Source organism: Salmo salar, chromosome ssa12 (genome assembly GCF_905237065.1).
Source record: "Salmo salar chromosome ssa12, Ssal_v3.1, whole genome shotgun sequence".
In the NCBI taxonomy this organism is placed as follows: Eukaryota; Metazoa; Chordata; class Actinopteri; order Salmoniformes; family Salmonidae; genus Salmo; species Salmo salar.
The window spans coordinates 61,761,938-61,784,656 of NC_059453.1; the positions used below are offsets into that span (position 1 = coordinate 61,761,938).

Here is a 22,719-nt window from a genome sequence, read left to right on the forward strand (position 1 = left end):
TCAGTATCAGGAAGGTGTCATTAGACATACAGTACGCACACCTCGTATGAGGGTTATTCCACCTCAAAAAGCACAAGAAAGAAGATTTCAACACCCACCATCTCAGATTGTTCTGAAATTGTTTCTATAGTTAGTAACAGATATGATTAGCATTCTTGAAACATTTTGTTTACATTTTATTTGATTTCTGAGAAATTAAGCTAATCAATGGCATCCAAATTGTTCATTTTATATATTGGATACAGATAATATTCAATAAATATAGTAACCAAGATCTGATTTGGACCAAACTTCTTCCTACCAATGAATAAAACATAAGGAATCCCCCTAACAATTCAGAATCCCCACACCCCATGCCAATTCCATCCCAACAAACAGTATATAATATCAGTTCTCTATGTTTGACAAGTAGTATGAAGCTGTGGCTTGGAGTATTGCTTCGCCATACTATGTCATGTATCCCATGTATATGAATCTGGTGAATTTTTTTCCCCCCAGCTCAGAGAAAATAGTAATTGATCCACTGATCCACTGATCTTACTATACCGCCACACTCTTTTATCCATTTTGCTGGTCTTTTGTGTTTATGAAATAGATCACAACATTTCCTTTGCAACTTGGGCAGAAAACCAATAGATTTGTCTAATTATTGAAAGAACTTGTGGTCATTCTCACAATTCAAGCCAGTCCTCCATTCAAGCAAATCAGTTTGTCTTTCTTTTACGCTTAATCTGTGTCCAGGAAATGGCCCCTTGGGTGTGTTTAGTTTATTATAACAGAATACACCCCTGATCACATGCAAACACAGTTCACTTTCATAGCAGACACATACAAACAGCACGATCCCTTTGCTTGTAATTCCTTCTCGCATCTACGTGCTCTCCTTCTCTCTCACCTTCTCTCTTTGCTTGTGGGCTTCAGTGCAGAACACATCAACGAATAAACCTTTCCAAGCCAAACCTTCATATCATAACCGCTAACCGCTACACACAGCCTACATCCCAGTCAAAATAGCTAATAGAACTAACGGATTAGTAAACCCGCTACAATCATGTAGTACAGTGTACAGTCATCAAGCACTTTAGCAGTTACACCGGCGGGTCCTGGTGGCAATAAATTCATTAAAACAAAAGCTGGATTTAAGATGGCGCCGAAGAGGATGGCTGATGTTTTACATGCTCCTAACCAACTGTGCTATTTTGTTAGTGTTTTTGCATTGTTATTTTTTTACTTATTTTGTACATAATGTTGCTGCTACCGTCTCTTATGACCGAAAATAATGGACTATTTACATTGACACCCCTCATTGTTTTGTACACTGCTGCTACTCGCTGTTTATTATCTATGCATAGTCACTTCAACCCTACCTACATGTACAAATTACCTCAACTAACCTGTACCCCCGCACACTGACTCAGTACCGGTATCCCCTGTATATAGCCTCGTTATTGTTATTTTATTGTGTTACATTTTATTATTTCTTACTTTAGTTGATTTGGTAAATATTTTCTTAACTCTTCTTGAACTGCACTGTTGATAAGGGCTTGTAAGTAAGCATTTCATGGTAAGGTCTACACTTGTTGTATTCTGCGCATGTGACAAATAATGTGTGATTTTTATTTTATTTTGGTTTAACCTTGACTTGGAAGAGTTCCAATGTTTGATAGCCGTAGTCAGCTAGCTAACATAGCAGCCATCTCTGTTTGAGTAGGCTAAACTAGCTAGCTAGCTAATTAAGTGAAAGTGAAAAAATACTATGAAATATAGCTAGCTCTCTCTTTTTCTCTCTCCCTCTCTCTTGATTCTCCTTCATTTTTTAAGAAATGTAAACTCAGCAAAAAAATAAACGTCCTCTCACTGTCAACTGCATTTATTTTCAGCAAACTTAACATGTGTAAATATTTGTATGAACATAACAAGATTCAACAACTGAGACATAAACTGAACAAGTTCCACAGAAATGTGACTAACAGAAATAGAATAATGTGTCCCTGAACAAAGGGAGGGTCAAAATCAAAAGTAACAGTCAGTATCTGGTGTGGCCGCCAGCTGCATTAAGTACTGCAGTGCATCTCCTCCTCATGGACTGCACTAGATTTGCCAGTTCTTGCTGTGAGATGTTACCCCACTCTTCCACCAAGGCACCTGCAAGTTCCTGGACATTTCTGGGGGGAATGGCCTCCAGGGTTCCTCTTGTTTTACTCATTGGTAGGAAAAAGTTTTGTCCAAATCGGATTTACATTTTTTTTTTTTTTACATTTTTGGTCATTTAGCAGACGCTCTTATCCAGAGCGACTTACAGTAGTGAATGCATACATTTCATACATTGTTTTTTTTTTTCCTGTGCTGGCCCCCCGTGGGAATCGAACCCACAACCCTGGCGTTGCAAACACCATGCTCTACCAACTGAGCTACAGGGAAGGCTGGATAAGATATTTATTTAATATTATCTGAATCCTATCAATTAAAATGCCAATTTTGGGTGCAATCAATTATCTTAATTTCCCAGACATAAAATTAAATTTCAACAAAATAATGTTTTAGGAATGCCAGTCTTACCATCTCAGATTGTTCTGAAATTGTTTCTGTAGTTAGAAACAGTTGGGTGTCATGGCTTGCTGAAATGACGATTCATGAGTAAAATGAGACCTCATTGACTTTGTATTGACGTGTTATATTAATTTCACAGAATTATCCCAAAAACAGACACCCTGGCTGGAGCAGGGGTTCCATAGCCTATCATGCAGGTGAGTGTCCTGAGTCATGTAACGTCTGTTTGTCTGTCCTTCTGCAAGTGTTTCTGTATGATGGCTTGATTGGTTGTTTGTTTGAATGCGTCTGTCTCTGTACCTGCTTGCCATACACTAAACATGTGACTACTGTAATTTAGCATGATTCTAATTATTGGTCAGACAGACTCCTGCCTTGAGACATGTGCACATAAGTCAAACTGTCATACAAATATCCCATAACCCAAACTGTGACACAAATCTCCCATTGTATGGCTTCTCTAAATCTATCTTATCCTGGTTTATCTCAAGTTATAATTCAGCCCACAGTGTCATAGTAGTATGAAAGCCTTCAGTTTATAGGGAGGAAGCAGTCAACCTCATACTGTATAGAACAGAATGTATCCTTCCCAAACTGTATGAAAGGCCTGCGTGGTGTAGCCCTTGGCTAACCTATAGAGGGAGACGGAAAGAAAAAGAGAAGTGGTCAAACTCAAAATATATCCTACAGTACATAGTGCACTACTTTTGACCAGAGCCCTATGAAGGGAATAAGGTGCCATGTGTGGGCTCAGCCAGAGACTGAGAGAGAAGCTGAGAGAGGAGTTGTTCAAGTCAGCATGAATGGTAGGATACCCCGATCAGTGTGTTTCTCTTATGATAAGCCTGTGTGTTTATCACTGCTTATCTGCCAAAGTGGTGATTAGGTGAAACCCCACCTAGCGATCTCTTCATGTTTCATGTGTTCCATGTCATTGTTTCCATGGGGATACGCCCTTTCTCTTCCTATAATCCACCCTAAGGATGAGACACATTCCCCCTGACCTCTGGTTGATAGTCATCCATTCCACTGGCCAGGGAGGTTGAGATGAGGACAAGTGGAGTTTAAGTACATGTTTTGAGGCCAGGCACACCACCCTAATAAGAATTGTTTTTCTCTTAATCATATCACAATCAACTTTTACCGGTTGAATGTACACACAAATATAATAATTTTTTGTATTCAAATTGTTCTGAAATATTGTATAACATATGCAAATAAGGTCATATCTCATTAATTATGCACATACTGTATTTGCATATACCACAAATACATGTTTCTCGACACTGGATGAAGTCAGCCTAAATATTTGGGTATAAATTTGGTTAAGAAACTCCATGACGGGACTTACTCAGACAAGATTATGGATAAATACTTTTTAAATCTTTCCATCTGTAAAATACTAAAGACATACGTAAAATGCTTTTTTGGCGCATTTTACAAGAACAATTGCTCTATAATCTTTGGAGAACAACATATCAACAATTCCCTTCGAATAATTATGGAGAATATATCTAAGGATAACACACAAACTTTTGTCAATGTGTAAATGCTTCTGAAGTTTTTGTTGGCATGTGGGAAGAGTCTGATTTTCGGGAAACGGCAGTTAAAGACCAAGTACACTGAATTTAGCCTACCAATCATCAAACGTCTGTTTTGACCCAAAACCATCTTTTCAAAGTTAGTTACTAAATATAGTCCAGTTGGTAACATTCTCTATGAAATGGGCTTTAAAATTATGTGTGAAATTATGGATGTATTATACTGATTATACAAAATATTAAAAACACCTACTCTTTCATGACATAGACTGACTAGGTGAATCCAGTTGAAAGCAATGATCCCTTATTGATTTCACTCGTGAAATCCATTTCAATCAGTGTAGATAATTAAAGAAGGATTTTTAAGCCTTGAGACATGGATTGTGTATATGTTCCATTCAGGGTCAAAGGGCAAGACAAAAGATTTAACGGGGTATGGTAGTAGGTGCCAGGCGTACCGGTTTGTGTCAAGAACTGCAACGCTGCTGGGTTTTTCACACTTAACAGTTTCTCGTGTGTATCGAGAATGGTCCAAGATCCAAAGGACATCCAGCCAACTTGACACAACTGTGGGAAGCATTGGTGTCAACATGGGCCAGCATCCCTGTGGAACGCTTTCGACACCTTATAGAGGCCATGCCCCAACCAACGAATTGAGGCTGTTCTGAGGGCGAAAGGTGTTGCTAATGTTTGGTATACTCAGTGTATGTCCATTTAAAAGTGGTTAAAATTCATGAAATATTGATTACGGTAGTATGATAAACTAAGTTGTGGACATTTTTATCTGTACTTTTTTAAAGTACTCATATTAAAGGATAAAAATACCCCAAAAATCTAAATTTATAGGTAGATGCAAAAATGTAATTTTTTCTGCCTGTGGTATCCGGCCTTCAGCACACAGGAGTAGGAGTCTCACTCGTTTTGAAGTTCTGGATTGGACTCACTTCCTTGTCAATGCAGGAGATTCATAGAAGTAGGACTTTTCTTTTTGCCCTGAACTGACTGAATTTGCATGGAAATGCAGAATGACGGCTCACTCGCACACATGCTCTCTCATTCACATACACACACGCTCACCCTTTGCTCATTGATATCTCATTCCTTCCTCTCTCAGATGATGGGAAGCTTTTCCAGGGTAGTGGGGTGGGAGACGCCTTTGGCCCTCGCTGTTTTGAGGGGGACGTCATGGGCTGTGGCATCATGTTCCCACGGGACTACATCCTGGACAGTGGAGGTAAGTTGAACAATAGGCTGCTGCCATCTTATACCGTAAAAACTCCCCACTCACATTTGCTGCTTTCTTTTATTCTCCAAAGACATTGTTTGTTTCATGGTTGTCTGTCTCATAAGTTATGTCTCCTCATCTCCATGTCTATCAATCTGTCTGTGTCTGTCTGACCATATCGGTGTGGCTCCGTCAGATGACAGTGACGACGGGGACTTGGAGGTCTGGCCCAAGCAGCGGCGTGTCCAGAATGAACTCTACATGAACGATGAGGACGAGGAGGAGGATGGGGAAGAGCAGGAGGGGAGTAAAGTCATGGTGAGAGATGTATCTTTTGTCTACAACAGCAAACCTTCAAACAGGGCCAGGTCATTAGCTCAGTGGGAAGCAGGGGAGAGGAGTTATGACAAATTAGTTATGGGGTTTTAATGTGATACTTGGTTTGATATGGGAGTGGTCAAACAGTAGGCACTGAAGTGGAAATTGCCGATTTGTGTTGCTCTCCTGAATTGATTGAAATGAAATGTAGCCCAACCCTGGTGTGAATATTAACTCACTGTCGCCCCCTTGTGTTGTGCCAGGTGTTCTTCACTAGGAATGGGAAGGTGGTGGGCCGTAGGGAGGTGGCAGTGCCAGCAGGAGGGTTCTACCCTACCATCGGCATGATGAGCACCGGGGAGAAAATCAGGGTTGACCTGCACCCCCTCAGCGGCTGAGAGAGGGAGAGGCGGAGAGGGTGAAGAGGGTAGCGACATGATGATGATAGACCAATCCCAAGTCTGCTGTAGGGGAGTGTTTGGAGTTATCACTCCAGTGCGGTATCCCTCCGCTTCACATCACTCCTGGATCGAGCATGTTGCCTGGGAAGTCCTACCTCGGTTTAGTTTACTCTGGTTGACTCCTAACATAAAATGAAACTCATGCTACTATATGGTAGGAAGGTGGATATTATTCAAAGCTGATATAACAATATAATACTGCATGGGTGCCTCAAGAAAGTGCTTACTGTTATCATGTCAATAGAAAATACTATAAATGGTTCAAAGGGTTGATCGCTGGACCAATCCCAGGTCTTTAAGCAGCAATCAGTCAAATCTTATTAGTTTAACTCTATTTTGAGATTATTAGAGGAATTAATTCAAAATGCTGTAACATAAAACCCGCAGCCAAGAAATGCAACTCTCAGGTATGCCAAAATCCAAATGACTGTAATGACTATGATGCTGTGTTATGTTTATTTTTTCTAAGACTCATGATGCCATATCCTTTTATCAAAAGCACTTTATTCTAGATATAGTGGATTATGATGCACTACTTTTTGTTTAGCATTTCTCTGTTCTTTCTCTTCTGCGTTATTTTATTGGCGAATGACAGGTTAAATGAAATACTTGATCAACAACATTTGTATTTGTTTTGATTCATCATCTGTAATAACAGAACTGTACTCAAGAAAGCAATGTGCTAATTGATTGCATTTTATGATTTCAAAAGGGAAGACCATGCACTGTACTCACAACTGTTCCTTACAGAGTACCATTTGATTTCATATTAATCACCAGTTAGGTTCATTTAATCTTACAGTTCATAGATACAGTGGGGGAAAAAAGTATTTGATCCCCTGCTGATTTTGTACGTTTGCCTACTGACAAAGAAATGATCAGTCTATAATTTTAATGGTAGGTTTATTTGAACAGTGAGACAGAATAACAACAAAAAAATCCAGAAAAACGCATGTCAAAAATGTTATAAATTGATTTGCATTTTAATGAGGGAAATAAGTATTTGACCCCTCTGTAAAACATGATTTAGTACTTGGTGGCAAAACCCTTGTTGGCAATCACAGAGGTCAGACGTTTCTTGTAGTTGGCCACCAGGTTTGCACACATCTCAGGAGGGATTTTGTCCCACTCTTTGCAGATCTTCTCCAAGTCATTAAGGTTGAGGCTGACGTTTGGCAACTCGAACCTTCAGCTCCCTCCACAGATTTTCTATGGGATTAAGGTCTGGAGACTGGCTAGGCCACTCCAGGAGCTTAATGTGCTTCTTCTTGAGTCACTCCTTTGTTGCCTTGGCCGTGTGTTTTGGGTCATTGTCATGCTGGAATACCCATCCACGACCCATTTTCAATGCCCTGGCTGAGGGAAGGAGATTCTCACCCAGGATTTGACGGTACATGGACCCGTCCATCGTCCCTTTGATGCGGTGAAGTTGTCCTGACCCTTAGCAGAAAAACCCCCAAATTATAATGTTTCCACCTCCATGTTTGACGGTTTGGATGGTGTTCTTGGGGTCATAGGCAGCATTCCTCCTCCTCCAAACACGGCGAGTTGAGTTGATGCCAAAGAGCTCCATTTTGGTCTCATCTGACCACAACACTTTCACCCAGTTGTCCCAGCTGCCTAGAGATTATTGACAAGATCCTCCCGTGTAGTTTGGGCTGATTCCTCACCGTTCTCATGATCATTGCAACTCCACGAGGTGAGATCTTGCATGGAGCCCCAGGCCGAGGGAGATTGACAATTGTGTTTCTTCCATTTGCGAATAATCGCACCAACTGTTGTCACCTTCTCACCAAGCTGCTTGGTGATGGTCTTGTAGCCCATTCCAGCCTTGTGTAGGTCTACAATCTTGTCCCAGACATCCTTGGAGAGCTCTTTGGTCTTGGCCATGGTGGAGAGTTTGGAATCTGATTGATTGCTTCTGTGGACAGGTGTCTTTTATACAGGTAACAAACTGAGATTAGGAGCACTCCCTTTAAGAGTATGCTCCTAATCTCAGTTCGTTACCTGTATAAAAGACACCTGGGAGCCAGAAATCTTTCTGATTGAGAGGGGGTCAAATACTTATTTCCCTCATTAAAATGCAAATCAATTTATAACATTTCTGACGTACAAAATCAGCAGGGGATCAAATACTTTTTCCCCTCACTGTATGAATGCGTCAACTATACATTTTGCAATTGAATGCAATGTTTAAATACCTAACTAAAGATGAGAATCTATTTCTATACAACGGCCCGCTTTGTGTGATTTTTATTTTCACTCCATGAGATGGCTGGCTAGTGTTTTCATAACATGTAATTTGGCAAATTGAGCCCGGGACTATGTTAGATCCTTACTGTGATCATTTTTGACTAATTTAGTTGAAAACAAACAAATATGTAGCTTCTAAGCAAAGAGCAATTTCTCAAGCAAGAATTTTGCTAGGACTGTCGGAGTGGTCTTTGTGGGGAGGGTAAAATTGAAAACTAGCTGTTATTGGTAGAAAGGTTTGGAACTCTGTCTTATTGGTCTATTAACTAATTTACCACCTGATGATGTCACCAGGCAGACCAAAACTCCATCCCACCAAAACGGGCTGAGATGTCAAGCAGTCTTTTCAAACAGCTCTTACACTGAAAGAGCATTATCATTTTCACAATATTATTCCAACCTGTGTGGAAATATACAGTACCAGTCAAAAGTTTGGACACACCTGCTCATTCAAGTGTTTTTATTTTTTACATTGTAGAATAACAGTTAAGACATCAAAACTATGAGAACACATGGAATCATGTAGTGTCTGAAAAAGTGTTAAATCAAAATATATTTTATATTTGAGATACTTCAAAGTAGCCACCCTTTGCCTTGATGACAGCTTTGCACACTCTTGGCATTCTCTCAACCAGCTTCATGAGGTAGTCACCTTGAATGCATTTCAATTAACAGGTCTGCCTTGATAAAGTTCATTTGTGGAATATCTTTCCTTCTTAATGCGTTTGAGCCAATCAGTTGTGTTGTGACAAGGGAGGGGTGGTATACAGAAGATAGCCCTATTTGGTAAAAGACCAAGTCCATATTATGGCAAGAACAGCTCAAATAAGCAAAGAGAAATGACAGTCCATCATTACTTTAAGACATGGTCAGTCAATCCGGAAAATGTCAAGAACTTTCAACGTTTATTCAAGCGCTATGATGAAACTTGCACTCATGAGGACCACCACAGGAAAGGAAGACCCAGAGTTACCTCTGCTGCAGAGGATAAGTTCATTAGAGTTACTAGCCTCAGAAATTGCAGCTCAAATAAATGCTTCAAAGAGTTCAAGTAAACAGACACATTTCAACATCAACTGTTCAGAGGAGACTGCATGAATCAGGCCTTTATGGTTGAATTGCTGCAAAGAAACCACTACTAAAAGGACACCAATAAGAAAGAGAGACTTGCTTGGGCTAAGAAACACGACATTAGACCGGTGGAAATCTGTCCGTTGATCTGATGAGTCCAAATTTGAGATTTTTGTTTCCAACTGCCGTGACTGTGAGACGCAGAGTAGGTGAACGGATGATCTCCGCATGTGTAGTTCATGAAGCATGGAGGTGGTGTGATGGTGCTTTGCTGGTGACACCGTCTGATGTATTTAGAATTCAAGGCACACATAACCAGCATGGCTAGAGCAGCATTCTGCAGCAATACGCCATCCCATCTGGTTTGCGCTTAGTGGGACAATAACTTGTTTTTCAACAGGACAATGACCCAACACACCTCCTGGCTGTCTAAGGGCAATTTGACCAAGGAGAGTGATGCATCAGATGACCTGGCCTCCACAATCACACGATCTCAACCCAATTGAGATGGTTTGGGATGAGTTGGAGCGCAGAGTGAAGGAAAAGCAGCCAACAAGTGCTCAGCATACATGGGAACTCATTCAAGAATGTTGGAAAAGCATTCCAGGTGAAGCTGGTTGAGAGAATGCAAAGAGTGTGCAAAGCTGTCGTCAAGGCAAAGGGTGGCTACTTTGAAGAATATAAAATATATTTAGATTTGTTTTTTTGGTAACTACATAATTCCATATGTGTTATTTCATAGTTTTGATGTCTTCACTGTTATTCTACAATGTAGAAAATAGTCAAAATAAAGAAAAACTCTTGAATGAGGAGGAGTGTCCAAACTTGATTGGTAATGTATATAATACACAGGAAATCACGTTTTTGACTGCACTGGGCCTTTAAAAAGCTGCACCGTCTACAAGGTCGATTGGATTGAATCCCGGCCTTAGGTCATGTACTGAAACAAGACAACAGATGTATCAATGATAGACCATTTATTATTTATTTCAAACATACTTTGATTTAAAATTCCAAGATACGAAAAATGTTTGGTCCTCCTTAAAGTAAGGTATAAAACATAAGGGTAAGTTTAACAATCTGTGCATTTATCCAATTTTCAAAATTCATTATAAAATAGGATGCTTTTAAAACAATTCAAAACAGGCACTGTAACTAAAAACATAAATCCAGGAAGGTAAAGGACCCAAAAACTCAAAGTACACTGTTGGTTTACTCGGCCAAGATCAATTTACCACATTCTTATCACAAGCCTTTTTTGATTCTCAAGTATTATCATAGAGATGAAGCGACTGCTTGTGATCATTTTAGAACGTCTCTTCTCCTATTATCCATCTGGCAGTGGTATGGACTAGTCCACTCAAGTACCTGTGAAGCAAAGGCTATATAAGCATCTGATTTGCAAATACAAACATGCATATTTATTTCATATTTATTTGAGAGGCTTTCCTGTCAGAAGTCCTTAGTCTTTCTTCATCAACAAAAAACTAAATGTTGACAAAAGATCATTTCCAGTTTAGATAATGATATAGTCGATGTAATCTTTCCTAGATTATATAAAAGATGTGTCATATATATATATCGTAACTGTATTCACTTCCAGTTTTAAAAAAGACACAGACCAGCCTTAACCAGTGTAAAAAAACATGGAAAACAGTATTCAATGCTTTCAATCTAATCGGTTACAATCTACCACTCCCCTATCAGGCTCCCTCAGAAAACAAAAGAATCAGGCTGTTTGGTTTTATGTAGTGTAGTAAGACTGATTTATTGCTAACTTTCCTAGTGTGAATGAAACAAACAAGCAAAATGATCACAGATTGCACCCAAGCAAAGAAAAATTCAACAAGTGGGTCCCCATGGTTTTATCCCTGCACTTTTAAAAACTCCCTGGGTTATATATGGTGGACAGGGAGCACTAGGGACAGAATGTGTTGGTGTGCGTATCCAGTCTAAATCCAGCCAGATTAAGAGTGGAGTGTCTGTTCAGACATCATCTTCCTCCTCCTCATCTTCCTCATAGTAGCGGTTCCTCTTGATCATCTCCTCTACGGTGAGCCCCTCGCCCTCGCCCCCCTCCTCCTCGCCCTCCCAGAAGCCCACGTCCTGGGAGCTGCGGTTGTGTTTGGGCTGCGGGGACGGAGAGGAAGACGCTGAGATATCCGGAGAGGCACTTTGGCATTTCAGAGAAGCCTCTTCTACTTCTTTTCCTCTCTCCATCGGCTCTTCTCTCTTCTCCTCCTGTGCCGCCGGCAGACTCTCCACCTCCTCCTCGGAGCTGGTCTCTCCATTCACCACACTGCCGCTGGGCGGGGCGGGCTTGCGCTCCTTTTTGCCCTCCTGCCTTTCCTCCTCTCTCTCCCTCTGGGGTTTGGGTTCTGGTTCCCTAGGCATGGAGCGGCTGTCCTCCAGTGACCCCCTCCTATCCAGCAGGGATTTGAGGGGCCGGCGGGGCTCCCGTGGCCCGAGGGCAGTGGTGGTGGTGAGGCTGGGGGCCACCGAGAAAGGCCGACTTCGCTCCTTCAGAGACGAGCTCCTCCTCAGGCTCTTCAGCTCACACCTGTCGTGGCTCAGGGTGGACAATGACACCTCGCCCTCTGGGGGCCACTTGGCTCTCCAGGGCCGGCCCACACCACTACCAGCCTCCAGAATTTGAGAGGTCCCAGCATCGCTGTCAGCAGGAGGGGGCCAGGCAACCCTCAGCTTGCGGGCCTCTGGTATTTTCTCGGCACTGGAGAGTTTCTCAGTGGAGGTGGTGTGGCTGCGTGTCTCCAGAGAGGCAGTCAGGTCCGTCACCTTGGCCAAGTGAGACTCCTCCACCGTGGGGCTGGGCTGCTTGGCTGAGGCTGGATGGGACACCGCCGCCACTCTTTCTGCCTGCTCCTTTGGCTTCTTCTCCACCTCCCGGTCTACTCCCTCTTCCTCCTCCTCTCCCTCGGCACGGGGTGTCCACAGTTCCTTGTGGGGCCGGTGGCCGAAGCCTTCGTCGTAGTTGCCTTTGGCCTTGAACAGCTGGCTGAAGTGGGGCTTGCAGTAGACATTACCGTGCAGAGAGGCGTAGTTTCCCAGACTGAACAGCAGAGGGCAGCAAAGAACCAGAAAAACATACTTTAGATACATGCAGACACAAGACACCAGTTACTGAAAGCAGTACTGGATTTACTTGACATTTCATACAAATGTACATTCAAAAGTAATGTTCTTCCAATCGATACGGCTTGTGATAAATTCGATTAAAAAAGCATTTTGTTAAGATACTGTATTATGATGCACGATACACAATACTGTTTTTGCATGTTCTTTGTTCTTTCTCCTATGGTTTCTAAATGTTTTGGAATGGGAAATGTGTATAATGATATTAGAGAATGTTATTTGAAGTGTCCCGTGGGGAGCAAGTGTCCCAAGTACCTGAGCTTGGTGTTGCAGTGCAGACAGCGGAAGCAGGAGGTGTGGAAGATCTGGGTGTTCGCCACCAGCCTCTCTAACGGGTACACCGTCTTCAGGCATGCAATGCACGTCTCCCTCACGGGCAGGCAGAACTTCTACACACAGACACTTTAAGAATTTACCTTTCATACACTGCATTGTGTTTGTCAGTAACAAGTCGTGTCGTCAGATTTTATAGTGGTCCTATCGATTTCCTTGATTGAATACATGTTGTACGTGTCATTGTGATGGAGGTTACGGAGGGGACTCACCCTGGCTGCCTTGGGCGGGTCACTGTGGGCTGAGGATGGAGAAGAGGTACTATCCTTAGAGGTAGGTGTGTCCATGCCATCACCTGAAACAGACCAAACACACAACATACCAGTGAGACTACAGGGACTCCATCTTGGCTGCAGAGGAAGTCAGTGTCACAGTTGGGCAGAGCAATATAATAATAAAAAAAAGGGAGCTTTTCACAAAAAAAATCTTGAGACGAGAGAGACGCCTGGACACAGAGCAGTAACTCAGGGTAATAACCCAGTCGGGGTTCCACCCCCCTCTGCTATTTAACATAGATTACAGAGGACCAATCAGAGGCGAGAGCAGCTGGGTGCGGTTCTCTCCTCAGCATCCCCAGCCGAGAGCTGTGGGGGATGACATCATGGGGGATGACATCATGGGAGATAGGGAAATTAAAGCTGACTCACCATTGGTCTCTGCTACAGCAACTTTTCTGCTGTAGGACTCTAAAGCCAGGCTCTGAGAGAAAAAGAGAGAAAACCTGTCAGCAAATCAAATATACAGTACATAGCTTGTTCACCCATGTACAATTGTACATACAAATCAATATGAAAGAGTTTACTGCCACTGTGTATGTGTATTCATGTTTTAAAGCAGGATTTTTAGGACACCTGTACGAGTTTATTTACTTACAGCACACCAGCTTTCATTGCTTTACAGTTTTTATCTGTTTAAACGCTGCTCCCCTATCCAATTAACTAATCTTCACACAGTGTATCGTTTATTTCAGACTCACACTGCATGTTCCCTCTGTCGCTACACACCTCAACACCAAATTTCTCAGACGCGCCACACGCACGCTCACAGACGGACACAGACGGACACAGACAGACACAGACACGCGCGTAGGTACTGACCACAGCCACACCACTAGGGGGCACATTCTCCTTGAGGCTGCCGTCCTCTCCCTCTGACTGACTGGCCTGCAGACGAACAGAGGTCGATCAGTAAAAGAACAGTGACAAAATTACGTTTTACAATATACAAAACATATTTTACAAAATATGTGAACTAAGATCTGTCTTTCTTTGACATGAAACTTTTCCCATGTACACCATCCTTACATTAGCCTTGGATGTGGTGAGACCAAAGCTTCTGGACTATTAAACAAGAGTAGAGGATCACTTCTTTCTAAAAAATGATTTTTAGGTCTGGCGACTGAGTCCACAGTGTCTCTAGCTTCTCCTAAACAAAGGAGACTAAACAATGTAAGGAGAGAGTGTTTAAAAGACAGACCAAAATCCCACTATTTTACCATGCCTGCTTTTTTATACCGGCTTTCTCGTATACATCTGAAATGGATATGAGGTAAAAAAAAAAAACAGTCAATTAAAACCCACCTAAAGACCTAGTCATTTTCAGACCCTGTAACCAAAGTACAGGTATTGGGTCTGTGTGAATGGTTCTCTGTTTTTTTTGCAGGTCAACACCTCCCTAATTTGACATCTAAACAGCCCCCATGGTTTAACACTCCCATCCCTTCCAATTTGCCAGTTACCCACTGGTATGATTAAAAGGGAAAAGTGGTACATAAGGCTGTTTGAAAGGGGGTCATATTGCCTTATATATTCTTTTTTACAGATAATATACCACATCTTCTGTACGAAATGGGTATAATAAATACAAACACACACAAACTCACAGTGCGTGGTAGTGGGCCCTTTTTGGTAACGGCTGACTGGTACTTGGCCATTCTTTCCTTCAGGGAGGTGGTCTCCAGAACTCGGTCAGGGGATAACACTGTGGAAAAGCGCACACACACACACACACACACACACACACACACAGGTTAGCATCTACAAGGTTTCTTGACCCTGATCCCCCACCTTGCTCTGCTGCAATGTTGTCAGAAGTCACTAGCCGACATTAGTTGCTATGAAGAAGGGAAAAAAGGGGGTAACGATATATAAAAGCTGCCAAAAGTTGACTTGAGTAAATAAAGCTGGTCTTTTTTAGATGAAGCCGTGTACGCACTGTGAATTGACACACTGTTCTGCCTCAGTTCAAGCACAGCCGTTATCATGCACACATTGTGTTCCCATCTGTAACCTTCGTGGCTATTAGAACTGCAGTGGGCACCTCTCTGCATGGGATCCTTTTGTCAGTTTAGTGCCTAGTAGTGATATCAGATACAGTGCCCTCAGAATATGATTGCACTATATGGGTCTAGTGCAAATGTGTGTGTGTCCCCGTGCCCATGTATTACCTCCTATTCTCTGGTCCATGTCCTCGGAGGAGCTGCTGTGTAGTCCCGTGCTCACCTGGATGATAACACAGTGGTCAAAGGGTCAGGGTTCAGTTTATTACACGACCTCAGACAAGGACTGTCCGATGTCCTCACCGCCACCCCAACAACCACAGTCTCCTCCTGCTTTCTCTACAACTCTCTCTCTCCATGCCTTTGTAGTTAGTCAGCCTCTGCTTTTAATGTTTTTTACACTCAGACAACCCCATCATTGGTCACATTTGACCACCCCCACGACTCATCACAACTTCCCCCTATCTCACAATGGTTTGGCCCATCGACATCAAAACCAGTTCCTGCATATCCTTTACATTACAATGAGCCATTGATGGTTGCTTACACAAACCCCTATTCACACTACCACAAACACACCCATTGGGGCATGTGCCATTTCCCCCGACACCTTGCTCTAGACCTAATCAAATAACAAGCATTCCCAGCAGTGATTCATGTAATTTGCCCAGAGAGACTCAAAGCAGTAAGGAACACTTTACTGTTAAACACCAAAACAAAAATCACCAAATATCTACGGTGTCCAGGTTTCAGAGGAAGCTCAATTGTCTCAAGTTGCTGAAACGTTTCTAACTTGAACAAGATGGTGAATTTACTGCAGTCGGCTAATCTTGGACAGCAGATGCAATGAAATTCTACAGCTAAATTCAACCAGTCTGTTTTAAAGAAAGCATTAAGCATAATATGTAGTCCATCATGGAAAAGAAACAGATATGACAAGACAAACAACTTCAGACGTATTCCAGCTAAAATACTTCTAGCGCAACCAAACAGGTCTGTTAACCATGTAACCAACCACATCATGACTCACCATATGGTAAAGGGAGACACGCACACACACACACACACACACACACACACACACACACACACGGATCCTCAACTAGATTCAGCCGCGGGACGATGTTCTCTTGGCCGGATGTTCAGGGGGGCCGGAACATAATTACAATTCATTTGTAGACTGCAGATTGACTGCAGGACGCACAAAACAGATATATTTGACTAAAACCTAATCATTTCAAACCTTGCTTATGTTTGTATAGGATCACACATACAGTAACTCTCTAATGTGTGTGAGAATAAAATAAACAGTTGCGCTGTGGGCCAAATTCAGACCGCGGCCTGCCAGTTGGGGAACCCTGCACTACTGTATGTACACATTAGCGTGCGGACACATGTACACAGTGTTAATCCCCTAATAAGCTCAAGAGGCAGAGCCATTGTCAGACAGGACCGTCTGTCCCCCCACCTACTCCACCATGACACAGCCATTTTACTCACCAATACACACACACACACACAACTGAAAACACATAACAAGTAGGCTATACACATACTTAACACACTCCCCTCTCACCTTAACCTAGAAAACACTGAAGATGCCCTGTTACAATGCCATAAGAATGTACAGGCTAGGAGAGAGGGCAAGTCACAACAGGGGGGCTAGGGAGAAGGGACACTGTTCAAACACAGACAAAAGGCCCAGTGAGGGGATCAAGGTTAAACGGATACTTCAGGATTTTGGCAATGACGTCCTTTCTCAACTTCCCCAGAATCAGATGAACTTGTGGATACAATTTTTTTAATTTTGTTTTATTTTTTTATTTTAAAATCAGCAGATACTCATAGACTTCCAGTCATTGCATTAACACTAGTTAGCATCGGCTTGCGAAACTACCTCTAACTTTCTTCATACTGGACACAGAGACATAAAAATGGTATCCACGAGTTCATCTGACTGGGGGGGTAGATAAAGGGCCTCATTGCTGAAATCCCAAAGTATCCCTTTAACCCCTGAGAGTCGAAGTTACACAACAACAAAAATCCCCATCAAAATCTGTCAGTTTAAGGTAGAGATGTTTTTTTTGTTGCATTGATTGCATCTCAATCCTCCACATCTACCTATGTCGCACTTCTGCATCTGTGGTGAAAGGTGGCAGAGCTAGAGCGGTGTTTGTCAGACCATGAGACATCCCGAAAATCCGTCTTCTAACAAAAACGTCTGTAGCGTCCGAACGGTTTAACCTAGAAACTACTACTCTACGGACTAACTACTACTCTACGGACGAACTACTACCCTACGGACTAACTACTACCCTACGGACTAACTACTACCCTACGGACTAACTACTACTCTATGGACTAACTACTACTCTATGGACTAACTACTACTCTACGGACTAACTACTACTCTACGGACTAACTACTACTCTACGGACTAACTACTACTCTACGGACTAACTACTACTCTACGGACTAACTACTACTCTACGGACTAACTACTACTCTACGGACTAACTACTACTCTACGGACTAACTACTACTCTACGGACTAACTACTACTCTACGGACTAACTACTACTCTACGGACTAACTACTACTCTACGGACTAACTACTACTCTACGGACTAACTACTACTCTACGGACTAACTACTACTCTACGGACTAACTACTACCCTACGGACTAACTACTACCCTACGGACTAACTACTACCCTATGGACTAACTACTACCCTATGGACTAACTACTACTCTACGGACTAACTACTACCCTATGGACTAACTACTACCCTATGGACTAACTACTACCCTATGGACTAACTACTACCCTACGGACTAACTACTACTCTACGGACTAACTACTACCCTACGGACTAACTACTACCCTACGGACTAACTACTACCCTATGGACTAACTACTACTCTATGGACTAACTACTACTCTATGGACTAACTACTACTCTATGGACTAACTACTACTCTATGGACTAACTACTACCCTATGGACTAACTACTACTCTACGGACTAACTACTACCCTATGGACTAACTACTACCCTATGGACTAACTACTACTCTATGGACTAACTACTACCCTATGGACTAACTACTACCCTATGGACTAACTACTACTCTACGGACTAACTACTACCCTATGGACTAACTACTACCCTATGGACTAACTACTACTCTACGGAAAGGGGAGGCTCTCACGATGGTGTTCTCCGTTTTGCTCTACGACCCCCCACAAGTGTCACGGGACTCGTCTGAAGATAACCGGTATTGGGTTAAAAAAACAAAATGGAAGTAAGTTGTTTTGTGCCAACCCCAAGAAAGTGGTTAAATGTGTAAAAAAATCTGTGGTGAAAGGTGGCAGAGCTAGAGCGGTGTTTGTCAGACCATGAGACATCCCGAAAATCCGTCTTCTAACAAAAACGTCTGTAGCGTCCGAACGGTTTAACCTAGAAACTACTACTCTACGGACTAACTACTACTCTACGGACTAACTACTACCCTACGGACTAACTAATACCCTACGGACTAACTACTACCCTACGGACTAACTACTACTCTACGGACTAACTACTACTCTACGGACTAACTACTACTCTACGGACTAACTACTACTCTACGGACTAACTACTACTCTACGGACTAACTACTACTCTACGGACTAACTACTACTCTACGGACTAACTACTACTCTACGGACTAACTACTACTCTACGGACTAACTACTACCCTATGGACTAACTACTACTCTACGGACTAACTACTACTCTACGGACTAACTACTACTCTACGGACTAACTACTACCCTATGGACTAACTACTACTCTACGGACTAACTACTACCCTATGGACTAACTACTACTCTACGGACTAACTACTACTCTACGGACTAACTACTACCCTATGGACTAACTACTACCCTATGGACTAACTACTACCCTACGGACTAACTACTACTCTACGGACTAACTACTACTCTACGGACTAACTACTACCCTATGGACTAACTACTACCCTATGGACTAACTACTACCCTATGGACTAACTACTACTCTATGGACTAACTACTACTCTATGGACTAACTACTACTCTATGGACTAACTACTACTCTATGGACTAACTACTACTCTACGGACTAACTACTACTCTACGGACTAACTACTACCCTATGGACTAACTACTACTCTATGGACTAACTACTACTCTATGGACTAACTACTACTCTATGGACTAACTACTACTCTATGGACTAACTACTACTCTATGGACTAACTACTACTCTATGGACTAACTACTACTCTACGGACTAACTACTACTCTACGGACTAACTACTACCCTATGGACTAACTACTACTCTATGGACTAACTACTACTCTATGGACTAACTACTACTCTATGGACTAACTACTACTCTATGGACTAACTACTACTCTACGGACTAACTACTACTCTACGGACTAACTACTACCCTATGGACTAACTACTACTCTATGGACTAACTACTACTCTATGGACTAACTACTACTCTATGGACTAACTACTACTCTATGGACTAACTACTACTCTATGGACTAACTACTACTCTACGGACTAACTACTACTCTACGGACTAACTACTACTCTATGGACTAACTACTACTCTACGGACTAACTACTACCCTATGGACTAACTACTACCCTATGGACTAACTACTACTCTATGGACTAACTACTACCCTATGGACTAACTACTACCCTATGGACTAACTACTACCCTATGGACTAACTACTACCCTATGGACTAACTACTACTCTATGGACTAACTACTACTCTACGGAAAGGGGAGGCTCTCACGATGGTGTTCTCCGTTTTGCTCTACGACCCCCCTCAAGTGTCACGGGACTCGTCTGAAGACAACCGGTATTGGGTTAAAAAAACAAAATGGAAGTAAGTTGTTTTGTGCCAACCCCAAGAAAGTGGTTAAATGTGTAAAAAAAATAACAAAATATTTGTGTTTTTTAATTATCTCCTAGATTTAGGACAGACACTTCAAAATCTTGTTTCTTATGATTAATTTTTTTCCATTTATGGTTGTGTTATTCAATGCGTTTCCATGGGCTTTAGTAGTAAAGGCCAAAATCATTTGTATTATTATTTTTTGATACCTAAAAAGGGTACTAAAATTCTAAATAAAATATCTAAAAGATCCATCTTAAAACAACTCCATCTGTCATTTCAGCCCCCCCCCCACCCCCCCACCTTAGACTCTACAACAGAATTAACAAACACGAGCGTGTGTGTGTTTATTACAGCCCACTGATGTGTAAACCAGATGGTCAGGCTTAAGCAGTAATCCTGGATACAGATGAGTGGAGGCGGGATCTGGCCAATTAAAACAGACTGGGCCTTCTGGAGTCAGCCATAGCCAAGTCAATAACCTTTTACATTGTACATGCGGATTGAAGCTACAAGGTGACCATAATGTAATGTATTGAAAGGTAATTTCCTAGTTCACTCAAAATATTGCTCATACACAATGTTTTACAAGAGAGTGTGATGTTACGTTAGAGCAGAGGACAGCCATACGGCCTGTAGTTCACTGAGGACAGGTTGAGACAGGACCAACTGATTCCACTGAAAATCAAACTGTGTGCCAAATGTTGGGCTAAATCAACCAAAACAACAGCCAGGCAGAGAGGCATGACTCATTTTAAAGAGAGGACAAGCATGTCATCTACACAACTGATCAAACAGGCTAAAGCTCCTACCTTTTTCAAGCGTGAATTGAATATGTAGTCTACACAATGTGCTGTAGTCTCAAACTGTTCTTTGCATGTGCAAATGGTCTGCCTCTAACCAGGTAACTATGGTGACTAGAATCATTCAAAAAAAACACCAAGCTATGTTTTGAATATTGTGGTAGTAGAGAAGGCTAATGCCAGTGGCAAGCAGCACAGGGTGTAGTGGATTTGGGTGACAGCCAGGTAGTGAAACAGAGCCTCATCTGCCCCCATCTAAACCTTTTATGCCCAGGACCCATTACAGCTCATACAGTTACAACCGAGGGCTATGGAAAAACAGGAGAGACAAAAGAGAAAAGGTGGAATACAGAGAGTAAACGAGAACTAGAAACAAGGAGTGTGTGAGAGGTGAGGGAGAGGTTATAAAGAGAAAGAAAGACAGAAAGCGAGGCGTAGAACTAAGGAGAGAGGGAAGGAGAGAGCGAGAGAACGTACTGCGAGTCTTTTGATTGGAGAGGGAGAGAGAAAGGAGTTTGTGTTCTGTAGGAGCAGGGTTTGTTGGCCTCTAGTGAATTGGGGGGGGGGGGGTGCATACCACTTCCATGACATCACTGCTGTAAGATGGTATCAGTCCAGAGCAGGCACTGAGCTAAAGCTAAAGCTGTGGCAGGGGGGATACAAGCTGAGGCAAGGCAGGGGGGACACACTAATGTGTGTGTGTGTGTGAGAGAGAGAGATGGAGCATGAGTGTGTGTGTACACCTGGAGACGCAGCTCCTCCACCCACGCGCAGCCCCACCTCCGCTCTGGTCAGCTGAAATGCACTGGCGTAGCGATAAAAGGCTTTTGTGAGCATGTGTAGAGGAAACACACCGAGTAGTGAGCACAGCTCTCAGACCAAGACGAATCGAGGTCGACCTCCTACTGTCTGTCACTCCCCTCTTAAAACCCTGGCAGTAAATTCAGCAGAAGTCCAGAAGCATGGCCATTGTGGCAGGCCTCGTCTGACTGAGAGGACAAAGACTACAACACTACCACTGTTCTCAGACCAGTCTCCCTGAGGAGACACTGGGGGAAGTTCCAACATGTAGAACTAAGTATTGCTAGTGGTCATCATGAACACACTTAACAAAGAGATGAACACCAAGGCGTGGTGGCAAACTCCCTCCAGTCTGAGTCGGACTCCACAGTTGCGTTTCCACCTGGACCATGCATCAACACCGGGCTGGCTAAGCTAAGCTAGCCTACACCAGAGACCACCAGGAATATACAAAGTATTAAGGTCTCAGAGTCACACATTTTTACTAGACGAGAAAACTGAAAAATAGGAGAAGCAGAAGTAAACAGAGGAGTGCAATCTTGTGTGATGCTGAGAGAAGAGGTGGGGTGGGGGCCATGAGGGGTGAATACCTAACTGAAGGAGAATGACAGGACACAGAGTGGGAGAGAAAATTCCTATGGTGAGTCTTTGAAGAGAAAGACAAGGAGGAATGCGGGTACATTCTTGACCCTGGGCTATTATGGCGTGTGTGTGTGTGTGTGTACACTAAAGAGGAGAAGGTTGTTTAGGAGCTGATATGGGACAGATGGGCAGTGTGGAGAACTGAAACAGAAACCTTTTGAGGGGACAGAAAGAGTGTGACTGAAGGGTTGAGTTAATTAGGCAGTAATGAGACAGAGGGCCGGGTCGTTAATATGGCCACTAATGACACTTCTCTCTGCTAATGTTGGAGGAGCCACAGGAGACCCTCCCTCTGAGTGTCTCACTTCTCAACTGGGGGCGTCTTCGTCAAGTCACTGCA

At 42.6% G+C, this 22,719-nt stretch overlaps 2 protein-coding genes across 5 annotated transcripts in view; one reads left to right on the forward strand and one right to left on the reverse strand.

Annotated features, from left to right (window-relative positions):
* Nucleotides 1-6,715, forward strand: part of LOC106565452 (SPRY domain-containing protein 3) — a 55,408-nt gene extending 48,693 nt beyond the window's left edge. The window contains exons 8-11 of the mRNA XM_014132603.2: nt 2,690-2,747; nt 5,206-5,325; nt 5,513-5,634; nt 5,898-6,715. Of these exons, the coding sequence (XP_013988078.1) occupies nt 2,690-2,747; nt 5,206-5,325; nt 5,513-5,634; nt 5,898-6,032 (435 nt within the window). The 3' untranslated portion in view covers nt 6,033-6,715. The remainder of the gene's footprint in view (nt 1-2,689; nt 2,748-5,205; nt 5,326-5,512; nt 5,635-5,897) is intronic.
* A 3,664-nt stretch (nt 6,716-10,379) lies between these two features.
* The window catches only part of LOC106565453 (LIM domain and actin-binding protein 1), a 30,793-nt gene continuing 18,453 nt past the window's right edge, over nt 10,380-22,719 (reverse strand). For all 4 annotated transcript variants that reach the window (XM_014132607.2, XM_014132604.2, XM_014132605.2 and 1 more), the window contains 7 exons: nt 15,352-15,406; nt 14,788-14,885; nt 14,003-14,068; nt 13,553-13,604; nt 13,118-13,200; nt 12,828-12,961; nt 10,380-12,489 (listed from right to left, as the gene is read on the reverse strand). In XM_014132607.2, coding sequence (XP_013988082.2) covers nt 11,406-12,489; nt 12,828-12,961; nt 13,118-13,200; nt 13,553-13,604; nt 14,003-14,068; nt 14,788-14,885; nt 15,352-15,406 — 1,572 coding nt within the window. In that variant the 3' untranslated portion in view covers nt 10,380-11,405. The remainder of the gene's footprint in view (nt 12,490-12,827; nt 12,962-13,117; nt 13,201-13,552; nt 13,605-14,002; nt 14,069-14,787; nt 14,886-15,351; nt 15,407-22,719) is intronic.